The sequence below is a fragment of the Lutra lutra genome, chromosome 11 (assembly GCF_902655055.1).
Source record: "Lutra lutra chromosome 11, mLutLut1.2, whole genome shotgun sequence".
NCBI lineage: Eukaryota > Metazoa > Chordata > Mammalia > Carnivora > Mustelidae > Lutra > Lutra lutra.
In genome coordinates this window covers 75,718,823-75,744,534 of record NC_062288.1, presented here as the reverse complement: position 1 = coordinate 75,744,534, position 25,712 = coordinate 75,718,823, and the positions used below count along the sequence as shown (strand labels likewise).

Below are 25,712 nucleotides of genomic sequence, written 5' to 3'. Positions count from 1 at the left end.
AATATGACCTGGATCTTTTTTAAGAAACATATCTAAATAAATTATTTTTAATGGTCAGATTTAAGCCAGATTTCCTTTGCATTAAATTTCAAGAAGTTCATATTCAGTTTTTTGTTTAAAAGGTAACACATTTATTATATATAACATATATGAAAAAATTTTATATACAAAGATATATATGTGAAATCTTTAAAAATCTTTACAATTTTTGTGCAAACCAAAGGGAAACCCCCTTTCAAATGAAACCTGATTTGTTTCTCTGAGAAACAGTTCCTCTCAGTTTGTACAGAAAATTTACCATGGAGAGGTGGAAGTGGGTAACAGATGCAGACAATTAGTTTAAAGGGAAGTAAAAGAACAGGGTACAACTAAGAGTAGATCAATTTAAAGAGGGTAATCCCTTATGGAGAAAAATTTGTGTTTAAATTATAACTTTATTTCTTACAGGGTAGTATTTATTTAACACTGAACCAAATATACTATGGCAGAGAAATGCCATTCCCAGAGCAGCGAAATCCATTCTAGGTTGGAGAAACTCTTACCACCTGGAATGCTCTGCCAGTCTCTTCACTGGGCTATTTTCAACTTCGAAAGAATTACATTACAGTGGAATTTAAGAAACAAAACAACAGAACTAAAGGAAGAGAGAGAGACAAGCCAAGAAACAGACTCTAAACTATGGAGAATGAACTGATGGTTACCAGAGGGGAAGTGGGTGGGGGTGTCTGGGGCAATAGGTGATGGGAATTAAGGAGTGCACTTGTTGGAATGAGCACAGGGTATTTACGGAAGTGCTGAATCACTATATTGTTCACCTGAAACTAATACAGCAGTGTATGTTAATCGGAATTCAATAAAAACTTTAAAAAAAAATTACATTACAGTAAGAACGAAAAGGAAAGTCCCATAACTAGCCAACAGACAACCACAGAGGAAAATGAGTTCATAAGAGAAAAACAATCCCTAAGCCAGTAATAAGTATTTATCACCAAACCCAGAAAGAGGAATTTCTTTTTGAAGGAAATTTCAATGCCTCTGATAAAAAACAAATAATCACAGAAAATACCAACACAGAACTGAAAGGGAAAGAGGTCTTTGAAACCCTGATCTCATAAATTATATTCAAACAAAATTTCACCACCATAAACCTAGTGTAAAATGATGTGCTTATGACTAAGAATTAAAAAAGAATGTCAAATACTCATGGATTTGTCTTGTTGCCTTTCCAACATCTAAACATTTAACTGCTTCCCAGAGTGGGAAATTAATCCAAGAATCAAGTATCTTGCTTACTAGAGTCCACTCATTGATTGTTATTGGAAGGTAATAAAAAATTACAGATGATACCATTCTACTTAAAAGTTCAGACCTTCTGGGGCGCCTGGGTGGCTCAGTGGGTTAAGCCGCTGCTTTCGGCTCAGGTCATGATCTCAGGGTCCTGGGATCGAGTCCCACATCAGGCTCTCTGCTCAGCAAGAAGCCTGCTTCCCTCTCTCTCTCTCTCTGCCTGCCTCTCCGTCTACTTGTGATCTCTCTCTGTCAAATAAATAAATAAAATCTTTAAAAAAAAAAAAAAGAAAGAAAAAAAAAGTTCAGACCTTCTTTTAAAGTTCAGACTTTTTATTTAAAAAGTATCCAAGGCTTGTTTCCACTCTTCTTGTTATGATCTGTGTTCCTTCTGTGTCAACCTAACAGTTTTCCATAAAGTAGGGACCAATGAAAAGTCCAAGAAACGAATTGAGGCTGAATACGATGAACATAATTATCTGGAGCTGGAAACACACAGGATGGAGCCTCACTTGATAAATTAAAGAAAACCTGTTTCAAGGATTTGGCTTCCAATGAGAAAAATCAGACTGTGTTTTGATGGTTCCCTAAACAAGAAAAGTGACATATTCACTCAGTTGGAAATGCAGAAAAACATACAACTGCAGTGGTTCCAGCAAAATACTATAGATGTTCAATCAAAGATGATCTTTAATCCAGAACCAGGCCCCCTCATGCCCATGAGCAGAACACACACAACTAGAAAAATGCAACAGAATTCTGCAACTTTACAATTACTATAGTGTGTTTTTCCCATAAAAATTTTTTACCCCTACTCCTAGTATATGTACACAGGTGTAATGCTTAAAAAATAAATAAACAAAAATATATTTTAATATCAAATGGTAAGAGGGAGAAATGTAAATACTCCATTCCCCACTAGTGGCATGTTGAGTCCATTTGTTTTCTTTGTACTCAAGTAAATTACTTTGCTCTCATTGTTAACAAAAATAAAAAAATGCAAAAAAAATTCTTGCATAACTTATTTATTTAGATAGTTTCAATGTTTTCCTTTTAATTCTGTCAAAACAATTCATCTATTTGGCAATGGCAGTTGTCTCTAAGAAATGATGAATCACTCTAAAGAAATTGATCCTAAGTTTCCCTGTAGGTAAAGCTTCTTGTTGTTCAAATAAGGTTTTTGTTTACAAGATATTTTTTAAATGACCCCTCGTGACCACTAACCGATTCTCTGTCTCTGTAGTTTTGTCTGCCTGCTATGATTTTATGCTTTTACCATTATGGAAAAGGACAAAATGGTAAGGGAAACGGAGTGGCTAACAATAGTGATGAAAACAAGTAGTATCAGAAGTTTTGAGCAGGAAAAAAAAATGTATCAGCTGCTTTCCAGTATTGCTTACAATTTATCCAGAAATTTTATTTTGAGGAAGAAACTTCAAAATCATTCTAAGTCCAGTTTTGTATGAATATGCTCTAACTATGCAGTCCTTGTCTTTTGTAAGTGCCATGCAGTTACCATTATTACCAAAAAGTCCTAAGAATTAGAATCCAGAGAGTCTCTTCAACAAATGGTGTTGGGAAAACTGGACAGCTACATGCAGAAGAATGAAAATGGACCACTTTCTTACATCATGCATAAATATAAACTCAAAATGAGTTAAGGACTTAAATGTGACACCTGAAACCATAAAAATCCTAATAGCACAGGTAGTAATTTCTTGGACATTGGCTATAGCAACACTCTTCTAGATATGCCTCCTCAGGCGAAGGAAACAAAAAGCAAAAAATAAACCATTGGGACTACATCAAAATAAAACACTTCTGTACAGCAAAGGGAACAATCAACAAAACTCAAAGACAACTTTCTGAATGGGAGATGCTATTTGCAAATGATGTATCAGATAAAGGGTTAATATCCAAAATACATAAAGAACTTATACAACACACAAACACCCCAAATAATCCAATCAAAAATGGGCAGAAGACAGGAAGAGACATTTCTCTAGATAAGACATCTGGATGGCCAATAGACACGTGAAATGATGCTCAACATTCTATCATCAGGGAAATGCAAACCACACCTGTCAGAATGGCTAAAATAAAAAACACAAGAAACAAGTGTTGGCAAGCATATGGAGAAAAAGGACCCTTCATGCACTGTTGGTAGGAATGCAAAATGAAGCAGCCCCTGTGAAACACAGTATGGACATTCCTCAAAAAATTAAAAATACAATTACCACATGATTCAGTAAATCCCCTACTGGGTATTTACTCAAAGAATATGAAAACACTAATTTGAAAAGATGGATGCACCCCTATGTTTACTGCAGTACTATTTGTAATAGCCAAATTATGGAAGCAACCAAAGGGTCCACTGATAGATGAATAAAGAAGATGTGGTATATACACACAATGGACTATTACTCAGCCATAAAAAAAAGAACGAAATCTTGACATTTGCAACAACATAGATGGATCTAGAGAGTATAATGCTAAATGAAATAAGTCAGTCAGAGAAAGACAAATACCATATGGTTTCATTCATGTGGAATTTAGAAAACAAAGAAACTAAAAGAAAAAAAGAGACAAACCAAATTACAGACTCTTAACTTTAGAGAACAGACTGATGGTTACCACAGGGATGGTAGGTAAAGAAGATTAAAAGTACAGTTATCATGATGAACACTGAGCAATATACAAAATCGCTGAATCACTATACTGTATACCTGAAATTAATATAACACAGTATGTTAACTATACTGGAATTAAAACTTTTTTAACTAAGAAAAAGAATCCAAGAATGAGAAAAATGTTAGCTACAAAAAATAATGTTCTTATTAGCAAAGGAATATGTTCAGAGAAGTCAGTATAAAAACAGTTTTGAAACCTGTCTAGAGATCAACTGGACCATATCTGAGCTGGAGGTTAGATGCTCCAGGAAGAGTGATTTTATTTTATTTTATTTTATTTTATTTTTATTTCTATTTTTTATTTTTTTTTTTTTAAAGATTTTATTTATTCACTTGACAGACAGAGATCACAAGTAGACAGAGAGGCAGGCAGAGAGAGAGAGAGGAGGAAGCAGGCTCCCTGCTGAGCAGAGAGCCCGATGCGGGACTCGATCCCAGGACCCTGAGATCATGACCTGAGCCGAAGGCAGTGGCCCAACCCACTGAGCCACCCAGGCGCCCCAGGAAGAGTGATTTTAAAAAAGAAAGTAGATGCTATGTAATATATAGTATGATTAAGAGAAAAAAATATTCTTAGATAATGACATAGATATTTACTCTTATAAAAGAATTAAGGGGAAAAAATAAAAAGAAATTTCAGGAAGAATAAAACAAATGCCAACAACCAAACAAAAATTTCAAATACAAAAAGGAAATAATGACATATCACATAATCCCCAAAACAAGGAATGCTAAATAAATGTTTCTCACTTAAGCAAAGCTGAACTCCAGGCTTTAAATTTAAATTTCCTTCCACTTCTTGGCCATCTTTTGCTTCATACAGGTCCTTTTCTGAAAGGGAAAGTACCTTTTCCAACTGTCTTAGGTATTCAAAATCCAATTGTCATGAAATATACCATCTTGATTTCTACAATCTAAAAACTTCATGAAACTGGAATCACAGAGTATGTGCTCATACTACTCTCTCTCTGACTTCTCTCACTCAGAGTGATGTTTCTGAGATTCATCCCATGCTGTAGCATGTATCAATCCTTTATTCTTTTTTATTGCTGAGTAGTATTTCATTGTATGGATATACCACAATATGTTTGTTCTCTTGCTAATGGCTATTTGGGTTTTTTACCAGTTTGGGGCTATTATGAATAAAGCTATTGACCACTCCCTTAGATATGTAATAGGAAATAAAACTGCTGAGTCTGAAAATAGATACATTTAAACTGGTAAACAGTGCTCGAGAGTGGTTGTAGGAAGTTCGCAAAACTAATATCTGATGATAAAGGTCAGAAAAATGGTTACTTCTGGGTTAAGAAGGCAGTTATTGGCCAGAAGATGGCATGAGGCAACTTTCTGAGATGATGGAAAGTTCTAATATCCTGGGTAGTGATAATACATGTGTGTATAAGAGAAAAGTCACCCTGCTCTACACTCCAGATTTGTGCATGTTATTATATCTAATTTATAACTCAGTTAAGAAGATTTTAAAAACAAACCTATAATCCTAGGCTACCTGAAGCTGTCTTCTGCTTCAAACTAACTTCCATAACATTTCAGTTGCCTTTTATCATTGTGCCCCCTCTTCTATGAATCCTTATCTAAAAATTATTACTAGTTTTGCCTTCCATGACAAAACAGAACATGATCATTCCTCGTCAGCCTTTTGAATATTAAGATGGTTACAATATCTCCTCTAAACCTAATCTTTTCCAGAATAAATACTACTAATTCCTCCACTGATACGTTCTTCAGAATTTTTTGTTTATTTTTGTTATGAAGCCATGAATGATTTCAAAATATGAGAATTAGACATGGAAATAATCTTCTAAAACCCTGAAATCTGACCAGTACAGAGCTCAGGGGAAATGTAGTCTGAGGAACTACAGCCATAACACCTCTCTCAAAAACAGCTAGGATGGCCCTGGTGTTGAGCAGCTGGAAGTCCTTATTTGTTCCTATGATTGTGTGGTCAACAAAACCCCCAGGTTCTATTCAAATTGATTTCAGCCAAAGCCAAGTCTTTCCTCTTTTACTTAAGCCATGAAAATTTATGAACCTATAAGCAGGATTTCATATTTGATTCCATTAAATTTTAAATCTCAAAATGAAATCTGAACCATTAAAGCTTAATGGTTTCAGAATATCATTCCAGGCTATTAGTCATCATTCTGACTCAAGCTCCCACCCACAGCTTTGTTCCATACAATTCATAAGCATACCTTCTCACCAAATGACCACTATCATCATTGAAATTACTGCTAACATTTATCAAGGGCTTATTAAGCTTGCCAGGCACTGGTGTTAATCACTTATACGCATTTTTCTACTTAATCCTCAGAGCAACCCTCTGAGATAGGACTTATTGTTAGCCATATTTTATTTTATTTTATTTTATTTTAATTCAATAGGCCAACATTTGGTTCATCATTAGTTTTTGATGTAGTGCTCAGTGATTCATTAGTTGCGTATAATACCCCGTGCTCATCACACCATGTGCCCTCCTTATATAGATGGGGAAAGTGGTGGATAAATGGTTAAGAAATATGCCAATATCACATAGTTAAAACAAATATGAGCACAAGATTTTGAATTGTGCTATCTTGTCTATAAGGTCTGATTGGTAAAAATACTGACCATGGCAATACCAAGGAGAGGATCCAGGAATGCTATTCTAGAGGTTACCCTAAATTTGCAAAGGTCTGCAATGATGTATGTATAACCATTTATCAACGGTAATAATGGGTATTATATATATATATATATATATATATATATATATATATATATTATATAATTTAAATCATTAAATTATACCATTTATTAATGGTTATAATAGATATTATATACACCACTTATACCATTAAATCATACCATTTACCAATGATACAATTGTATTATGATTACATTATTTCACAGTACCTAACAAGGCAGCATTCAAAACAGTATCAAATATTTTAATTAAATATATACATTCGTCTATGGTATTCCTCTAATTCAGAAATACAAAAAAATAACTATTTAAATTAACAAGAAACATTTAAAGACTATTGTGCAGACTACAAATATTTTCACATCCACTATCTCAACTGTTCTTTTTTTTTTTTAAGATTTTATTTATTTATTTGACCAAGAGAGATCACAAGTAGGCAGAGAGGCAGGCAGAGAGAGTGAGAGGGAAGCAGGCTCCCCGCTGAGCAGAAAACCCGATGAGGGACTCAATCCCAGGACCCCGAGATCATGACCCGAGCCGAAGGCAGCGGCTTAACCCACTGAGCCACCCAGGCGCCCCTATCTCAACTGTTCTTATTTAGCACAACTTCCTTAGTAAATCCATGTTGGATCTTCAATCACCTCTTTCTTTCCTAAATGTTAGTAAACCACATAATCATCTAGAATTTTACTGTGATTGACTTATTTGTTGAAATTTTTTTTTTTTGACAGATCACAAGCAGGCAGAGAGGCAGGCAGAGAGAGGAGGAAGCAGGCTCCCTGCTGAGCAGAGAGCCCGATGCAGGGCTCAATCCCAGGACTCTGAGATCATGACCTGAGCCGAAGGCAGTGGCTTAACCCACTGAGCCACCCAGGCGCCCCTATTTGTTGAAATTCTAAAAAAGCAAAAAAAGAATCAAAAGTACTGAGGGCAAGTAGTAAATAAGAACGAATAAAGGTATATTTTTATTCATTTATTAACACATTACTATCTTCTCCAAATAGGAGTTCTGCAAGACAGATCAAAGAACTGGACAACAGCACACATCTGTGAAGGTCAAAAATCTTTTATTTTACAGATGAAAAAAATACAAGATCAGAGAAGCTCAATGATATGCTTCAGAGTCACCTAACTAATTAGTGACAGAACTGGTCTGGCAATGCCTGGTCCCTGTCACCATCCCGTACTGCCAATGTGCTACTTGCTTCTGATTCCATTATTGTCATTCTCTTATACTTTCTTTGCCAGTTTGCTTGGAAAACAACTTCACAAGGGAAGGCTGGAGACTTTAGCTTCCTCTGGACTTGAGCAACCCTAACCACCTGCTTACAGGTTTCTACCCCACTTGTATATGTTTATTTAATGATTCATCACTCTGACCTTTTGTATATGAAATATAAAAATATACAAGCATACAAATATATCATTTGTGTTTCCTTTACATTTTTTTTCCATTGGGAATAACTATAATGTCACCATTTAGAATCTGCCATCTTTTTTGAATCATTTCCACTTAAAAATGTCTGCATCGTCTATGCCAAATCGTGTCAGCACAAAGTTGTTCGCTGAATCTCGAATTAGAGGTTTATATTTATCTTTCCTCTGACTTAAAAAAGGGTATAGCTTTAAGCTTTTTGTTGTCAATTGTTCTTAGATTCAGGAAATTGTCTATGACTCATGTTCCCTTCTTTTACTATAATGAGCTATAAGATAACATGATCTCCTTCTCTTAAGGTTCTTCCATTTTGGTAAAAATTAAATTCAGCATATTAATCACTCTCAGGCTTTGCCTACTTTAGTAGCAACTGAACTGTCAATAAGGCAAGAATTTATCAGATGTGGGGCACCTGGGTGGCTCAGTTGGTTAAGCATCTGCCTTTGGCTCAGGTCATGATCTCAGGGTTCTGGGATCGAGCCCTGCATCAGGTTCTCTGCTCATCAGGCAGATGCTTCTCCCTCTCCCTCTCTGCCGCTTCCCCTGCTTGTGCTCTCTCTGTGTCAAATAAATACATAAAATCTTAAAAAAAAAAAAAAAAGTTTATCAGGTGCTTTGCTTTTAGCAAAGGAGACTTGTAGATCTGCATACACAGGTGTTCACATCCTGTACTGCACTGTCTCTAAATTCACAACCTTTAAAGGCTAGATGGACACTCCACCTGCTTCCCACGATTCCACATTTTCTCTCCCATGTCACTGTATGACTCAGCAGAAGTAGGTAGGTCTTGATGGGCTGTGTGAGTCCTGGCAGGCTCTAACTGTGTTACACTCCCCCTGACAGATTATCTTAAGTTTATGCTAGATCTACATAGACCTGTTTCCTGTAGTTAAGAGATCACCAGAAAGCAAATGAAATTAAGTGGTTAGAGCTTAAAATAGGAAGTTTTGATAATCCAGGAAATAAAAAAGTTTCTGCACTGGGATTCCCATTTGTTGTTTAAAGAAGAAAAACCAAATTCTAATAAGTCTTTCATACTTTTTTTGGTTGAAAACTACCTAATGGAGAGAATTCTGCTTCTTTGCAGTCTGAAATGCCCACACTGGCATTGTGCAGTGGCCCTCCGCTCCCTCACGTCTTAGTGCTTCCATACTGTGTGCTCATCCCTCAACCACCTCAAGTCAAAGATGGCACTCAAGTCAAAGGAGGACTCTATTGTGCCCTCTCTCCACTTTGAGGTCAGACTGGAGCCCACCCCTGCTGACATTGGCTTATGGACTCTCCATGGCCTGTGGAGGTAGGACCACAGCTCTGTGAGGTGCGGTCTCTACCTAATTTACCCAGTGCATCTCCGGCCCTTTGTGCAGCCTTCCACCATCCCTCTGCTTAGCAGGTCATTCCTGTTCCTGAACCTTTCCATTTGCTCTGTCTCTAGTATTTTCACTGTCTGGTTCAACTCAGATGCCCACTCTACCAGGAAGGCTTCTCTCACCTTCCCCTGGGTAAAGTGTACCTTCCATATTGGGTTAAATTCTATCGCAGTCTTTACAGCAATTGTTTTCTTACTTCCCTCTCCTACCTATGTGGTGTGTGTTTCCTTCTTCGTCACTTTGTACCCTTGAACCAAAACAGTGTCTAAAATATGGTGGTCCTGTGCTTGCTGAATGAAATCTCAAGTTAATGTACTAACATCTCAAATCACTTGATATTAGCTCCCTTTGATAAGCAAACACTGACATCCAATTAGCTTCTGGAAGCCAAAAGTGTCAGGATTGATGAATATACTAAGAGAGAGTCAGAAACTTGTTATTTCTCGGGGCACCTGGGCGGCTCAGCGGGTTAAGCCTCTGCCTTCCCCCAGGCCATGATCTCAGGGTCCTGGGTTCGGGTCCCACATCAGGCTCTCTGCTCAGCAGGGAGCCTGCTTCCTCCTCTCTCTGCCTGCCTCTCTGCCTACTTGTGATCTCTCTCTCTGTGTCAAATAAATAAATAAAATCTTTTTAAAAAATAAAAAAAACTTGTTATTTCTCAATATGTGTACTGTACTTATCGTTGCTTATGGCATTCTAGCAAAAAGGATGAAGCAGTACTGGCACTCTAAATACGGATATCCAGATGTCTGTTTGAGACAGCAGTGGAGTTTACAAGTGAGACAGGGAGAAAGGAAGAGTACAAATGGACAAGGTTGAAGGAAAGTAGAAGGGTTTGGGGCCAAAAACAAGGAAGGCAAACCACACCTCTTCTGGCTCCCTAGGATCCTTTATGGGAATGAGGCCACTGAAGGAAAAGGTCATCTCAGGGAGAATGACTCTTAAGTTTTCAAAAGTCATAAATGCTCATAACAGCAAAGTTGGAATTCAATGTAATAATCTTGAGAGTAAATTTATGTAATTTGGAGCAAAACTGTCAATTTGATGTGTCTCAGGAAACCCATGGGGCAAAACTTTAGATAGAATAGGTTTTTTTGGTGATAATCTTTTTGACCTAATTTCCTTCTGTTCATCTACATAATAATAATCAAGATGTAATTTTAAAAGGATCATTACTGTTCCTATGCATGAGCTAGGTCAATTTCCTATCTGTAATTCCAAAACAGTGTTTTCAAGGGCAGCAGCCAGCATAAATAAGTCCCAAAGCACTTCACAAACGACGACACCATGTCATGGTGCATCTCTGTCTAAAAAGTCATTCATTCACAGCAGCTGTTTGGAATGTCTACCCTTGCACGGGAGTATCCGAGAAGAAAAGATAGGGCTTGTTCCAGGGTTTCTTTCTCTGCACTGCTTCAGCATGTTTCAGAGTCATAGCGCACTGATTCATCCCACCTCAATTTACTGTGGGCGTTTTTGACTTTTTGGGTTTTCTTGTATTGTTTTTTGGTGTTACTGGGTTTTTTTACATCTTTCTCTACCAGACTGTAAAGCTTCTTCGCAACACAGACTAGATTATGTTTATTTCTGAATCTGAGTGCATGGAAAGTTAGATATTTTCTTTTTTTTTTTTTTTTTAGATTTATTTATTTATTTGACAGAGAGAGAGAGAGAGAGATCACAAGTAGGTAGAGAGGCAGGCAGAAAGAGAGGGGGAAGCAGGTTCCCTGCTGACCAGAGAGCCCGATGCAGGGCTCGATCCCAGGACCCTGAGCCGAAGGTAGAGGCTTAACCCAATAAGCCACCCAGGGGCCCCACGTCAGTATTTTCAATATATGGATTTGATCTTGCTGAATTAATTTAAAAAGAAACTAATCTGTGCTCGCTTCAGCAGTACATATACTTAAAAGAAACTAATCTAATTATTCTCTGTAATCATTTAAAATTATAGAGTATCAAGTACCTCCTTTTGGTCAGGCAACACACTGATATAAACAGAAGTTTATATTGATCCAACACATTTGGCTTTGAAAGACACTTTTAGAGCCGTAAACTGACCGACCAAACAAACAAAAATGTAGCCAGTTTCTTCTTCCTAACCTGTTTATGGATGAGATGTGTTATTACTGTCCCATTATGTGATACAGTCCTCCATGTGGCTTTCTTCAATACAATTTCTCAGTTTACTTCTGTACATGATATGATACAAAGAAAACAATAGAAATGTAGAATTCTGTACTTATTGTTTGTTTGATTTTTTTTTTTTTTTTTGGTTCCAGACAATGTAAGGTTTCTTTGTCCCACCTTTAAAAAGCCAATCTGAGGTCCTCTTTCAACCAAAGGGAAAAACTTCACTGAAGAAATAAAAAGGACTGATATACCAAACTTCAAAAAGATGTGCCACCTGGGAGTTCAATGATTCAATCGGGAAATACTACATGACCTTAGTAATTTGGGGCAGGGGGAGGGGTAGGCAACGCAGGCTCAACTACACCCAGAAAAATTAATCTTATGCTACAAAGCCAAATACCAGATGTTATTTGCAACTTTTGGATTGGATTACCCGGGAAGGTCAGTGTCAGAGAGCCCTTCTATGGCTAATGCCCTGGAGTCAAACACAGCAGTTTATGTGATGGTAATGACCGGCTGGGGAAGGATCTTACCTTGGTAAATTATGATAACTAGGTAATAAGGATTACTAAGGCCAATATGAATTTCAAGGGTTTGTTCATGTGCCAACTATGTGAATTACAAATGTATGCATTCATAAGATGCCTTCCATCATCAGAGACAATAGAAGTTTCTCATGCATACAGTCTTTATTGAAATAACATCTATTACTAGAACTCCTGCATGTATATGACAGTCAGAACTCCTGCATGTATATGACATAACTTCATAGGCCTAGTTTACTTGACAGATCTACCTACCTCTTGGTTTCTAAGTCAGCAGAGCACCCAGTGAAAAGCTATAAAGGACCATCATTTCTCAGTGACTCATGCTTACCAGCCTAAAGCCATAGCTCATGGGATCAGTGCTGACAATCATTTTCTTTGAAGCAGTGACGTGATTCATTTGCCCATCTTTTATAGAAGGATGCTCTTCGACATTTGCCTTGGTATCCTTATCTTTTCCATAAGAACCAGCTCCGGGAAGGGAGCTAGACTAGGCTTACAGTCTGTCCCTAGGGACTGACTGCATTTCAAATCTTTTTTGAATGCAGCCTAATTTTGTAGGAGACTTATCTCAGAAGCTGTTGTACCTGCAGCATCAAAACTCACAACTATACACTTGACAGAAAAGCACTGTTTTGGAGGTCTGGACTGTGTGACGCTCAAAGCCTGACGTTGATGGCCTGAAAACAGATTTACTCACTGGTCTTCCTGGCATCGCAGATCCCTCTTATTCGTGCCCATTCCTTAAACATAAATGAAAAATAGCCTAACAAAAAGACAGAGTATCCAGTGACCCCTTGAAGGGAACTGTGATGATAGTTGAGTAGCTTGTGTTAGTTTATAAGGCCTTGGGCCATGAACACAGTTTACGAAATTTTTACTTAAAACTACATGCTGACTCTGCAAAACAGTATCAGCAAAAAGTTTATTCTCTGAATAGTCTCAACATAGAGTAATTCCCTAATGCTTTCTTTAGAACCTCTGTTTTCAATCTACTGAGATGAAAGTATTTCCCCCAGTGTTAGAAACATGTCCTGTTCTTGAAAGTATACCCTGTATACAGTACCAGATGGCAGATGATAATGCTAATTCAGGATGGGCTTGATGGCACCGTAAAAAAAAAAACAGTCTTGATATGGTTGTTGCATTTATATAACATTCATGACTATATAGAAGACCAATTTGTCCCTCACAGGGAAACTTCTGTCCCAAATTAGGGGCAATCACTAAATGACCTAATGGAGTAAATATCCAAAAGAGCTTGGATTTGCATTTCCATTGGTGCAAATTGCCCCAAGACTGAAACAATTTGTCTTTTGATCACGAATGAAAATCCCTGGCATTTTTTTTTTCAGCTTTCCAAAAGTTTAAGAATTGTTTGTAGATAAAACTAAGCATTTCCATTCTTATCAAATATCTATCTCTCTACATGTCCTATTAGATCCATAAGCAATTTTAATAACAGCTCATAACACTGCCTTTTGGGGGTGGAGCACAAGACAGGATTCTTATTCTCTCATTTTAGCTGACATTTTATATATGGTTTTCCTTTTGAACAAAATGGATTGAGAACAGTGGTGAAGTTCAGGAGTGATCTTTGTTCTTTACAATGGCTGAGAGTTACAGAATGCTTATTGTGTACCCCACGCTGTTCTACACATATAACATGGATTAAATACTTTAATCCTCGTGACAAATTCCCAGCTGTGTGATCTTGAGCAAGTTACTTAGCCTTTCTAAGCCTTGATTCCACTTCCAGAGAAAGAAACCGAGGCTTAGAAGGTTAAGTAGTGTGCTGAAGTTCACTTGGCGGAACTGGAACTTGATCTCAGCAGGCCGGCACCTGGGCTAGTGGTCTTCACCACCATGGGTTCAGCCTCTAGTATCCTCAGAGATCGCAACCTAGAGACAGACAAAACGAGACGCTCCCAAAGGTATCTTACAGCAAGCACACTCGCATTCACTTGCTCTATAACATTCTTCTGAAGTTGAAATGCACAAATGATAATGAATAATAAATGCATGAATAATTCTTTTCCACATTTCCACCCTAATCTATGAGACTTCAGTTTTCAACCTAGGTGGCCTATAAGCTCCTTTGAAAGGCAACCCAAAGCTTGTAACAACTTTCTCCATGGTTCTCAAAGAAGGTTCTGATGACTTAATGATCTTTAAAACATTTCTGTGTGTATAGCTTATGTATGACTTAAAAAAAAAAAGATAATAAATCTCAAATCAACATGATTACATCAAATCTCCTTTGTGACAAAGAAATCAGGCACAAGGTGATTGAAAACAGAAAGCCATATTTTGAATAGAGTTTCAGAAAGATAAGCAAATAGAGACATATTAGGTTCTTAAGGAATGATTAAAAAGGAATCTTAAAAGACAATTTGGCATCACTGAAATTCTGCACCACAACTCCAGCCCACCTAACTCATGCTTTTCCAAAAGGAGCGAGAGAGGCAGAGCGAGTCATTTAGCAAGGCTTACATTGATGGAAAACACATGGGCTTTTAGAGCCAGGGAGACCTGGATTTGAATCCCAGTTCTGCAGTTTTCAAGGAATGTGGTCTTGAAAGTTACTTAAAGTCACAAGCCTCAGTTTCTGCATCTGCTAAAATGGAATAACCACCTCCTTGCAAGGTTACCGAGGGTTACAGGTAATGCATATAACATGCTTGGCACATGGTAGGTTCTCAATAAACTGTAGCTAATAATAACAACAACAACAAGAATGGTATTAATAAAAACAGTAAAAAAAAAAAACAAAAAAAAAAAAAACCAAAATACTGCCAAAAGCAGAGACAGTGGAAGCATGATGGCTTAAGACCACTGGCCTGGAGTTAGACCACCTCAGTTTCAATTCTGGCTTTCCTTTCCTCATGGAATTCACATCTTATTGAACAAAGACAGAACTCAGTTTCTCTCTTTTCTCACACAGTATAACACCTCCATGGCTTTACTTTAACATCTTGGGCTTATTTCTGTACCAGTTACCACAGCTATTAAATGGGGCTAATAATAGTATCTGCCTCATATGCCTGTAGTAAGAATAAGTGAGTTCATCCGTGTAGAGCTTAGAATCATGTCTGACCATGACACAGTATAAGAACTCAATAAATGATAGCTGTTGCTGTTGTATTTTAGTCCTTGTGTGAAGGTCTCCAAAAGCATGACCAACCACCCAGATAAAAACTGCCCACCCATAATGTGGGCAAGCAAATTAAAAAAGGAATATGAAAAGACCTGAGGATAGCAAGACAGCACTTCAAACTAATGGCTGTAATAATAGAACATGAGAAGTTATCTCAAGGGCAAAATCAAAATTAGACTACAAATTATAAGGAGGTATGACCAATTCACTGGTAATCCTACTAGGGATCCAGGTGCTTCACTGTAAAAGGAGTTTGTGAACACCACTTTTAAAACTCAAAGCTAAAAAAAATTTTTTAAAAGGTATAGAACAAAAAGAATGAGGCAAAGGGATATGTGTTACCTTCTTCCTTCCTTTGAACATATTGGTTTCCGCCCCCCGTGCCTTGTCATATTTCTAAATCCTTTTTGCACAGGTCAGAAAGCAGCACAAATCCCATTGTGTCACTTCCCAACATACTATTTTAAAAAAACTCGGCCACCTAGCAAAAGTAATAAAGAAGGACCGCTGCACCCATAAACCCTCCAAGAAATAGCTACCCAACCAGAGCATTCCAATTTGCAAAGATAAAATATAATCGTGCTGCTCTGGGTGTGGCTTTAAGAAGAGGGATGGGGAGGCTGGGATTCAAAGTGCTGTCTCCAACATCTCATGCACTAGACTGATGACATCTGAAGTAGGGCGAGGAACAGGGAGCCCCTAATTGCTGTCTGTACTCCAAGCCCTCTAAAGCACCCACACTTTCTTGCACAGGGCCAGAAAAATGAGGCAACTCAGTCAAGATCCTTTGGGTCTCCAGGAGAAGCAGCAGGGCTGAACTTGAAAGAGCCCATTTCATGGTATGGGGTGAGAAACAAGAGGCATATTTTTTAATAGTCTTATGTGGTTGCAGATCATTCTACAAGAACAGTAACTTCAGCAGCCACTTCGTTATATTCTACTGTAAATGACACAGGCCTGAGCCAAGTCCTCACCAAAACACCCTCCAGAATTCAGTCCGGGTTAGGTCATCTACAGTCTATTGACAACTGCTGAACTCAAAACTCCTACCACGGCATCTCAGCAACAGTATGTGTCCTGCCACTAATGAGGCTCTTTTTCCATGAATAATGAATAAGAACATCATCTCTGTTGCCAGGTACACAACATAAACAAAGCTCAACACAAGGGCCCTGGTATGGTGAGTTTGTCTATTTGCAACAAAGGAATTTTGTAAAGTGTGAGCCAAGTTTTAGTTGAGGGTGGGACGGGCTGTTGTAACAAATAATGTGAACATATGTTATCAGAATCTAATAAATCAGCATTTGGTTGTTGTGGAGCCGGGGCTGTGCAGTGGGATAGACAGAGATGACAAAAAAACTCCAAATGAGTTCATTTCTCTATTTTACAGTCAGTCTTATAACACAAAGCTGATGATTTCTGTAATGAACTGAGATTGTTGTGAAAGGAGTCTTAGGAGATTTGAGATACCAAAGGCTCTACCAGTTAGAAGTTTTCTCTTAAGCTTTGGTGTACTAGGTTGGCACTGGGGATGAGATCACCAGAACCTTGCAACGGCAGTGACAGCTAGAGGGTAGCATGCAGAAAAAGTGTGCCTGAACCCAGCTGCGTGGGACTTGGTTCCTTTTGCACCATAAGACCCTCAGTGTATGAGCGTTTTGCTTAGAAGGTAGTCTATGGCTTAGATTCCCATGGTCGGCCAAATAACGAGATTCCAGCAAATAAACAGAGAACAAAAGTGAGCTGACATGAAGGCCAAACAGTCTTCATTTTGTTTACTACAAAGTACGCCACAAATACTTTTCTCTCTTTCTAAAATCAGTTCCATACTAGGTAGCATATATCTTGTTACACAGGGTGCTTATGTTTGCACAGGCCACGTAATGGCATCACTGACTGAGGGCTTGTAGTTTCCACCGATTTGAACAAGAATTAACAATAAAACAAAACCAAACCAAGTCTCCCAATGCCTCAGCTTCTCCAACTATAGTTGAAGAACAACTCCAACCTGCTTCAGAGATTCCTTATGAAGAACTGTGCATTAAAATAAAATAGTTCAGGGGCACTTGGGTGGCTCAGTGGGTTAAGCTGCTGCCTTCGGCTTAGGTCATGATCTCAAGGTCCTTGGATCGAACCCCACATCTGGCTCTTTGCTCAGCAGGGAGCCTTTCTCTCTCTCTTTCTCTCTCTCCCTCAGCCTGCCTCTCTGCCTACTTGTGATCTTTCTCTGTCAAATAAATAAATAAAATCTTTAAAATAAAATAAAATAGTTCATTCTATTAGTTTGAGGAATTCCTGGAAATTTTGACCTGAACAGTTAAATGTACTGAAGATGCTTACTAAAGAAGGAATACTTTACAAAGCAAAAAATGAGCATGCGATAAAAGTAATCGCTCCCATTTTAGAAGCAAACAAATGAAATAAGGTAGGATAATATAATATTCTGCAGAGATTCCAGGAGCTAGGTCATGGCAGGGAATTCTGGGGATAACTCTTTGGCAATTAATAAAATAATCAATGCACAGACAAAGGCAATACCACACAAGAGTTTTGAAATCTCTAAGATGCATCAGTTTATTTTTCTGGTTTATTAAGAAGAGGCAAAATGAAATAAGCTCATGGGTAAATAACCTGAATGGCGAAGGGACTTCAAAGCCCTTCAGGTACAGAAATGGAAGGTATTCTGCTAATGAGGAGAAGACCTGGGATGAAGGGCACATTCTTTTATCTTTAAATATTTACTGAACTGTCTGTCACGAGGGCTATAGTAAGGGCTACTAGCTATTCTATATTGCTTCAAGGATCAACATGACCAGCTAGTAGTGGTCACAGCAGTCCATTGTGGAGTCACAGCAGGAGCTCTAACAGCCAGGGCGGTCCCCACAGGATAGCGCTGCCTGCAGAGTTTCTGAATGACTTCTGACCACGGAGGCAATAAAGCAGAGCATGCCTAACTCTTGCTGACAGGAAGAGTAGAAGGGGAACCCACTGGGAGGGAAGGTGAGGCATGGGGCATAGGCCATGGGACATCTCTGGCTCCCACTGACCAACCACAAAAACCTATGATTTTATAAAATACCATCCTAAAACTGTAGGAAAAATTCTGTAAGTGGGTAGTTATTGAAGTCCTATACTATTTGAAATGATCTTTCTGATCTAACTGCTGAAATACATCAGGAAAAAAATACTCAAGTAGATAAAAATATCCAAGAACTTACCATCATACTTTGCTAAGACTGCCTGAACATCAGCATATGCTTGTAGTTCTAGAAGAGCTTCTAAAAGGTTTTCATGGATGTTGAACATGCTCAGTAAGGGGAACTCCTTCATTAACTAGGAAAGAAGAAATAAAGGATAATTAATATATTTCTTACTTTCTAAAAGTATAACAAGTACTGCATTATAATACATTTATATGATAAAAAAGTATAATACAATTTTAGCAATATAGGTAAATACCAAATTATAAGCATTCATACCAATTATTATTTTGTAAAGAATTAAATGCTCAAATCTTTTCCTGCTATTTTGGAAAAATGGCAACTTTGAATTTGTGAGAACCCAATGTGGAAGAATATCCAAAGAGAGGGGGTTTCATAAAACCTGAGGAAGAGGGGTGCATGGGTGACTCAGTGGGTAAAACCTCTGCCTTCGGCTCAGGTCATGATCTCAGGGTTCTGGGATCGAGCCCCGCATGGGGCTTTCTGCTCATTGGGGAGCCTGCTTCCCTCTCTCTCTCTCTCTCTGCCTGCCTCTCTGTCTACTTGTGATCTCTCTCTGTCAAATAAATAAATAAGATCTTAAAAAACAGGGGCGCCTGGGTGGCTCAGTGGGTTAAGCCGCTGCCTTCGGCTCAGGTCATGATCCCAGGTCCTGGGTTCGAGCCCCACATCGGGCTTTCTGCTCAGCAGGGAGCCTGCTTCCTCCTCTCTCTCTGCCTGCCTCTCTGCCTACTTGGGATTTCTCTCTGTCAAATAAATAAATAAAATCTTTAAAAAAAAAAAAAGATCTTAAAAAACAAAACAAAACTGAGGAAGGAAGATGCTTAGATGTAGCACTCAGTAATGTTAAAATATGATAGAGGCAAATTAGGTAGAAGTTGAACACTATCTCATAGGCGTTGACAGTTTAACTTGGTTAAGGGCAGTTTGATGAAAGCCAGAGACCAGAAATGGAGGCAAGCAGGCACTATTCTTTTGAGCAGCCTGGTAACAAAGTCACAGAGAAAAGGCAAGAAAATAACCAGAAGTGATAAGGGTTGAGAAAATGAGCAGGAAGTGATAGAGAGCAGTAGAAAGGAAGGATGTTCGGGAGTTCCTGAGTGATGGCCTCAAAAAGACAGGAATCAAGATCATTTTCTGAAACTGAGGGAATAGGTGACAGGGAGGAAGTTTGAAAATGGGGTGAAAATACAGAATAGACATAAAAAGGAAAACTGCTTGGGAAACAATCTAAGATTGCAAAGGCCATCGTGAGGACTTAGCGAATTTGGAGCCGTGAATTCACAGAGGCTACAACTGGCATGCTTGTCAAGTTTTAGTTAGCAGTGCTCACCAGCCCAGGGACAGCAGCAAACATGTCAGATGATGAGGCTGAACCTGGGCAGATTGAATTAGATTCAGAAGGGAGTCAAGAAGCAAGGAGAGTTGGCTAGAATGAGGAAAGAATGACTAAAGGAATAGTCTAAAGGTTTTAGACAAGAAGGGGAGCAGTAGGGGCCCAAAGGGAGATAAAAGATACAATATGGGGCACCTGTGTGGCTCAGTCTGTTGATCGTCTACTTTCAGCTCAGGTCATGATCTCAGGATTCTGGGATCCAGCCCCGCATCGGGCTCCCTGCAGTGGGAAGCCTGCTTCGCCCCCTGACCCTCCCGCCGCTCATGTATGTGTGTGCTCACTCTCTCTCTCTCTCTAATAAATAAATAAATATCTTAAAAAAAAAAAAAGATGATACTGAACTTCACTGGAAAGCGAAGAAGAAAGGACCAAGAATTTCAAAGTAAAATCTATCTTACAGAAAGATAACCAGGTTCTTTATACAGCAAAATCATATAGATATATGGTATATATGCATATGCATATATGCACTGATGTATATGTACATGTATATGTCCTTTATTTAATCTTTTATATGGATAACTGTTTCCTATTGTAACACAACTCCCTCTTAAAAACTGATAACTCTTTTTGGATGTCACCATATTTAAAGCAATTGTGCTGAGAAAAATAATACTCACAAATAGGCTAACTCACTGTTAAGTAAGAAACCAAGTTAATGCCTTGACTATCCACTTCTTCCTCCACTGGAAACATTTACCACATTGTCTTGTTTTTTAAAGCCAACAATCATTTAGCATATGTCTAAAATAAATAATTTTCTGCAGCCCCAAAGAGCAACATACTACCAGCGAAAAACACCTACCAAAATGATTATGTGTTCAATAAGATGGTCTGAACCCCCTAGGACAGCCCGCAGTATTTTCATTGCTAGTAAAGGAAGTGAATAAGACTATACCACACATTGTTGATGTTCTGTAACCAATAAAAGTATTTCTTGTTCTGGTTCACTTTGATTCTGGTTGACATCACCCTTTGATTTTTCCCCCTCTTTCTAATTAGAGCTTGTTAGAATTAAAGCTCCCTGTCATTCAGCATTTGGCACCACAATAAAGACATTCTCTAAACTGCAGCCTTTAAACATTTACCATTTTTAACCAATTCTTCAGGTTAAGGTCAAACTTCAAGGATATCAGTCATATTCTGAAATTCTGAAATTGTAATTCCAAAGAGTAGCACGCTGAAGCTTAACAACTGAAAGGGGAGTCCAACTAAGACCCACTGAGGCTATGTGAGCACACTCGGGAGTCTTGGCCTGTTGCAGCAGACCTTGAAGCAGGATGCGAGCAGTGTGGGCAGGAGTGCTTTCACTGGAAGCTTGGAGAGAGAATACAGAATCCAAAAAATTAAAAGATTTTAAACATGGCAAATAGCAAATGTCAGAGAACTAATCAAAGTCATATGATAATTTAGAACTCTAGCTTTCCTTGTTTCAATATAAACAAGGAAAAGCGAACTCCTGCTGCCTCATCTCACTCCAGCTATCACCTTGCCCTCCCCAGCCCCTCACAACAAGCTCTCTTTGAAACAAGCCATGCGCACTCGCCTCCCTTGGCTCCCTTCTTTTCTCACCGCATAGCTGCAATCTGGTTTCCACACCACAGCTCCTCGGAATCTGCTCAACCCACATTTACAGGTGACTTAAATTGCTCCTATGGATATCCTCCAGTCCTTTCCTTGCTGACATCTGCCACATTTGACAGTTTGATGACATCTTCCTTGAAACTCGTGCCTCTTTTGGCTTCCTCAACACCATTCTCTTCTGGATTTCTCTATACTTAGTTCCTCACTCCTTCTCTAGATTCCCCTTCTCCTACTTAGGAGTAAGTAGCCTCCCTGGTTATGTCCAGTACTCTTCTCATAAGTACCCTGATATCCAGGACTGCTCTTGTGTCCAGGGTCTCAGTCTCACCACTTTTGTAACGATGGCTCCCATGTCCTCGTATCCTGCTCCAACCTCTCTCCTAAGCTATTAAATCATTTTGTAAACTATCTCCCGGACAGTTTCACCTAACACATCTAATACTGGTCTCATAAATTCCTCCTCCACAAGCCAACCCTTCAAACTTGTTCCTCCCTCTTGGTATTTCCTATCTTGGGGAAGAGAGCCATTGATCCCTGTTACCCTTGTTGCCCTACTAACTAAAGCCACCTTAGAGGTCCCTAAACCCCTGAACTAATAGGTATAAAATGCTAATAGCTTTCAGCAAGTTCCCAGAGATCTCTGTTATACAAACAAACGACAAACAAGCAAATACCTTAGAATCTTACCATGTCTTCTTTTCTCTGAACTTGCTGCCAGTAAGTTAGTTTATACCATTATATTTGGCCTAAATTGCTCAAAGAGCATCTTTTCTCTGATTGCCTCTTTCCAATCTACCCTTCACACCACTGTCAGAATAGCTTTTCAGATATACATACCTGAGTCCATCACACTCCTTCTTAAGAGGCACCACTGACATGGCCCCAAGGAAATAGGCAGATGTGAAAACAAATTTACAAACAAGGCTGTTTATCACAACATTATTTATAATAGTGAAAAATGCAGAGTGCCTGGGTAGCTCAGTTAGTTAAAGCAGCCAAGTCTTGATTTCCGCTCAGGTTGTGATCTTGGGGTCATGGGATCAAGCTCAGTTTCAGGCTTCCGCCTCAGCCTGCAGTCTTCTTAAAATTCTCACTCCCTCTCTTTCTGCCCCTCCCCCACTGCTTGTGCACACTGTCAAATGAATAAATAAGTCTTTTAAAAAGATAGTGCAGGGGCGCCTGGGTGGCTCAGTGGGTTAAAGCCTCTGTCTTCGGCTCAGGTCATGATCCCAGGGTCTTGGGATCAAGCCCCGCATCGGGCTCTCTGCTCAGCAGGGAGCCTGCTTCCCTTCCTCACTCTCTGCCTGCCTCTCTGCCTACTTGTGATTTCTGTCTGTCAAATAAATAAATAAAATTAAAAAAAAAAAAAAGATAGTGAAAAATGCAAGCAACTTAAAATTTAACCCATTATGAGGCATTCAAGTAAAAAGACACAGTCATCTTTTGGGTTACTATATGTCAACATTAATAGTTAAATTCTCAAATAATTTTTATCAAGAAAGCCTAGGAAATGCTGGCACACAACATTACAAAAAAAAAAAACAGGATACAAACTCTATTTTGTAATAAGATCATAACTTTCATTCTGTATCTATGCATAGTATCACACTTAGAACTATGGCAAACTGTTTTAACATTGGTTATTCATGGTTAGTGAGCTTAAAGATAATTTCTATTTCTTCATATTTTCTGTATGTTCTGAAATTTTTGAAAGGAATGTATATGTACATTCTATAAATTGGGGAGGAAAAACTGTTTTTAAGAATATTGACTTCGCTGTAAAAAAGAATGAAATCTTTCCATTTTTAACAACATGGATGGATCTAGAAAGTATAATACTAAGTCAAATATGTCAGTCATACCATATCATATGATTTCATATCATATGATTTCATATCACACCATATGATTTCACTCATGTGTGGAATTTAAGAAACAAAACAAATGAACCAAGAGAAAAAGAGACAAACCAAAAATAGACTCTTAGCTACGGAGGACAAACTGATGATAACCAGAGGGGAGGCGGGTGACGGGTGGGTGAAATAGGTGAAGGGGGTTAAGAGTACACTCAACATTATGAGCACTGAGTGATGTACGGAATTACTAAATCACTATATTGTACACCTGAAACTAATATAACATCGTATGTGAACCAAACTGGAATTAAAATTTTAAAAATAATGAAGTAGATAAGGAAATGCAAAAAAAACCCTGACTTTTAATATTGAAAAAATAAGTAACCCACTTTAAAAATGTGCAGAGAATGTGAGTAGAAGTTTTCCAAAGAAGATACACAGATGGCCAGCAGACACATGAAAAGATGCTCAGCATCACTCGTTATCAGGGAAATGTAAGTCAAAACCACCATGAGATATCACCTCACACCTGTCAGACTGGCTATTATCAAAAAGACAAAGAAACAACATGTTTTGGTGAAGATGGGGAAAAAGGGAACCCTTATGTACTGTTGGTGGGAATGCATATTGGTGTGGCCACTACAGAAAACGGTATGGAAAAAAACTAAAAATAGGACTACCATATGATCCAGCAACTCTACTTCCAACAACATGGATGGACTTAAGAGAATATTATGCTAAGTGAAATAAATAAGTCAAAGAAAGACAAATACCCTTTCATCTCATTTATATGTGGAATCTAAAAAACAAAATGAATGAACAAAACAGAAATAGACTCGTAGGAAACAAACTGTTGGCCTTCAGAGTGGGGAAGGGTTGGGGGGTGGGAGAAAAAGGTGAAGGGTATTAAGAGGTACAAACTTCTAGTTATAAAATAAGTTAAGTCATGGGGATGTAATGTATAGCATAGGCACTATAGTCAATAATATTGTAATAACTTCATACGATGACAGAGGGTAACGACTTAGCATGAGAATCATTTCATTCAGTATAAAAATATTGAATCACTATAATATACATCTGAGACTAATAAGATATTATATGTCATTTATACTTCTATTAAAAAAAATATTGGAGGGGTGCCTGGGTAGTTCAGTCGGTTGGGCATACAACTCTTGTTTTCTGCTCAGGTCATGATCTCAAGGTCCTGAGACTGAGCCCCACGTCAAGCTCCATGATGGGTGTAGAGTCTGCTTAAGACTCTTTCCCTCAGCCCCTTCCTCCACTCATGCTTGCTTGCAATTTCTCTCTCAAAAAACCCCACATATACACACACACACATATATATATATAAACATATACCCATATACATAAACACATACACACATATCTAAGAAAAAAAATATTGGCTTCTCATCAAATTCAGAATACAAAATCCTTAGCACGGCAAACACAGACCCTCATGACAGTCTCAGTCCACTACGCCAGCCTTATTCTTAGCTACTACCCTACCCACACACTGTGGGCCACCATAAAACAGTTTTTAGTTCCTTAAATGTGTCACATCCATTCACATTTCTATCTCCATGCTCCCCATCCCTGGAGTGCTCTGCTTTCTGCCTCCTTGATCAATCTGGACAGCTCGTCAACTTCCAGGAACACTTACCTGCCCTTTGATTTCTTGCCTCTTACCTGCCAGGTTAAGTACTCCCGCCCCAAAATCCCAGAGTCCTTGTTACAATGGTCTACTGGTCCATCTTCCCCATGAGCCTGGGAAGAGTGTGAGAATAGGAATTCTGGCTTATCACCAGATTCTTGGTCACTGACTGATCCAACATAAATGCTCAAAACACATTTCATGAAAGGAATGCTTTCTAAAGGCTTTCAAAAGTTATCTCTACCTTTGGGGTACATATTATATGCATGCTGCAAAAGGCCTACATCAGGTCCTTGGGTTACATATCCCTGAACGTGTTCCTCTACCATTTGAAATCTTTCAGTGATTTTATCTACACCTTGGAAAAGGTACAATTAGAACTCATGTTATGACATAATGTAATGAAAAATTATTTTATACTTAGAGCTGTTTGAAAATGGAATAGATGACTTAGAGAAGTCTTCATCACTGGAACTGTTCAGATAGACAAAGGCCAGTCAATGGACAGAGATGCTCAAAAAAAGACCCAAGAACTTTCAATCCTATAATTCCAAGGAAATAGTCCCTAGCTCATAAGTATGATTTTCAGACCCTCCCTCAGCTCAGTGCCAGATGCATCTTGACTCTCCTGTCTTCTACAGGATTAAACTCTAGCCTTGTCAAATCACACCGTGGTACAC

The 25,712-nt window shown here is 38.5% G+C and overlaps 1 protein-coding gene across 10 annotated transcripts in view; it reads right to left on the bottom strand.

Moving 5' to 3' along the window:
- ST7 (suppression of tumorigenicity 7) overlaps positions 1 to 25,712 on the bottom strand; it is a 242,932-nt gene that overhangs the window by 40,118 nt on the left and 177,102 nt on the right. For all 10 annotated transcript variants that reach the window (XR_007121535.1, XM_047695088.1, XM_047695090.1 and 7 more), the window contains one exon: positions 18,537 to 18,651. Coding sequence is in view for 9 of the 10 variants with exons in the window: in XM_047695088.1 (XP_047551044.1) it covers positions 18,537 to 18,651 (115 nt within the window). In the remaining variant the exon portion in view is untranslated. The remainder of the gene's footprint in view (positions 1 to 18,536; positions 18,652 to 25,712) is intronic.